Below are 429 nucleotides of genomic sequence, written 5' to 3'. Positions count from 1 at the left end.
ATCTATCTATCTATACATATACATGTACTTATACATCTACATATGTATGTGTCTTCTACCGTCCGATAGGAAATCTCCTTTTTCTCCCTATCTTGAGAGAAGATAACGTTCAACGTGTTTTGTGTTGTACAGGCTAATTATCGCACTGTGGAGACCGACGGCTGTCGATACGATCGTTCAGAGGGTTCAGATGGTGAATGGGGTACCCTTCCGTGGAGCTCTATTTCGAGGTTCAACGAAAGATACGAAAATTCAGCTTGTTCTCACGATAGATAAAAATGCTCTACCTCATCCTCCTCCTACGACAACGTCTTCTTCGTCCTCTTCTGAAGGGAAAAGACAGTAGGTTGAGCTCTTGGGGGTGTGCCTAAATCCTTTCGCTTCTTTTGTCTAGGCGGTGATGAGAATAGAGTCATGGAGTGGTCTTGT

General features: G+C 43.6%; 1 protein-coding gene across 1 annotated transcript in view; it reads left to right on the top strand.

Moving 5' to 3' along the window:
• The window catches only part of CSUI_004544 (uncharacterized protein), a gene marked incomplete at its 3' end in the record, with an annotated part of 6,370 nt that overhangs the window by 4,905 nt on the left and 1,036 nt on the right, over nucleotides 1-429 (top strand). The window contains exon 5 of the mRNA XM_068064732.1: nucleotides 133-342. Within this exon, the coding sequence (XP_067923289.1) occupies nucleotides 133-342 (210 nt within the window). The remainder of the gene's footprint in view (nucleotides 1-132; nucleotides 343-429) is intronic.

Source organism: Cystoisospora suis, assembly GCF_002600585.1.
Source record: "Cystoisospora suis strain Wien I chromosome Unknown contig_2141, whole genome shotgun sequence".
In the NCBI taxonomy this organism is placed as follows: domain Eukaryota; phylum Apicomplexa; class Conoidasida; order Eucoccidiorida; family Sarcocystidae; genus Cystoisospora; species Cystoisospora suis.
This window is presented reverse-complemented; position numbering and strand designations above follow the sequence as displayed.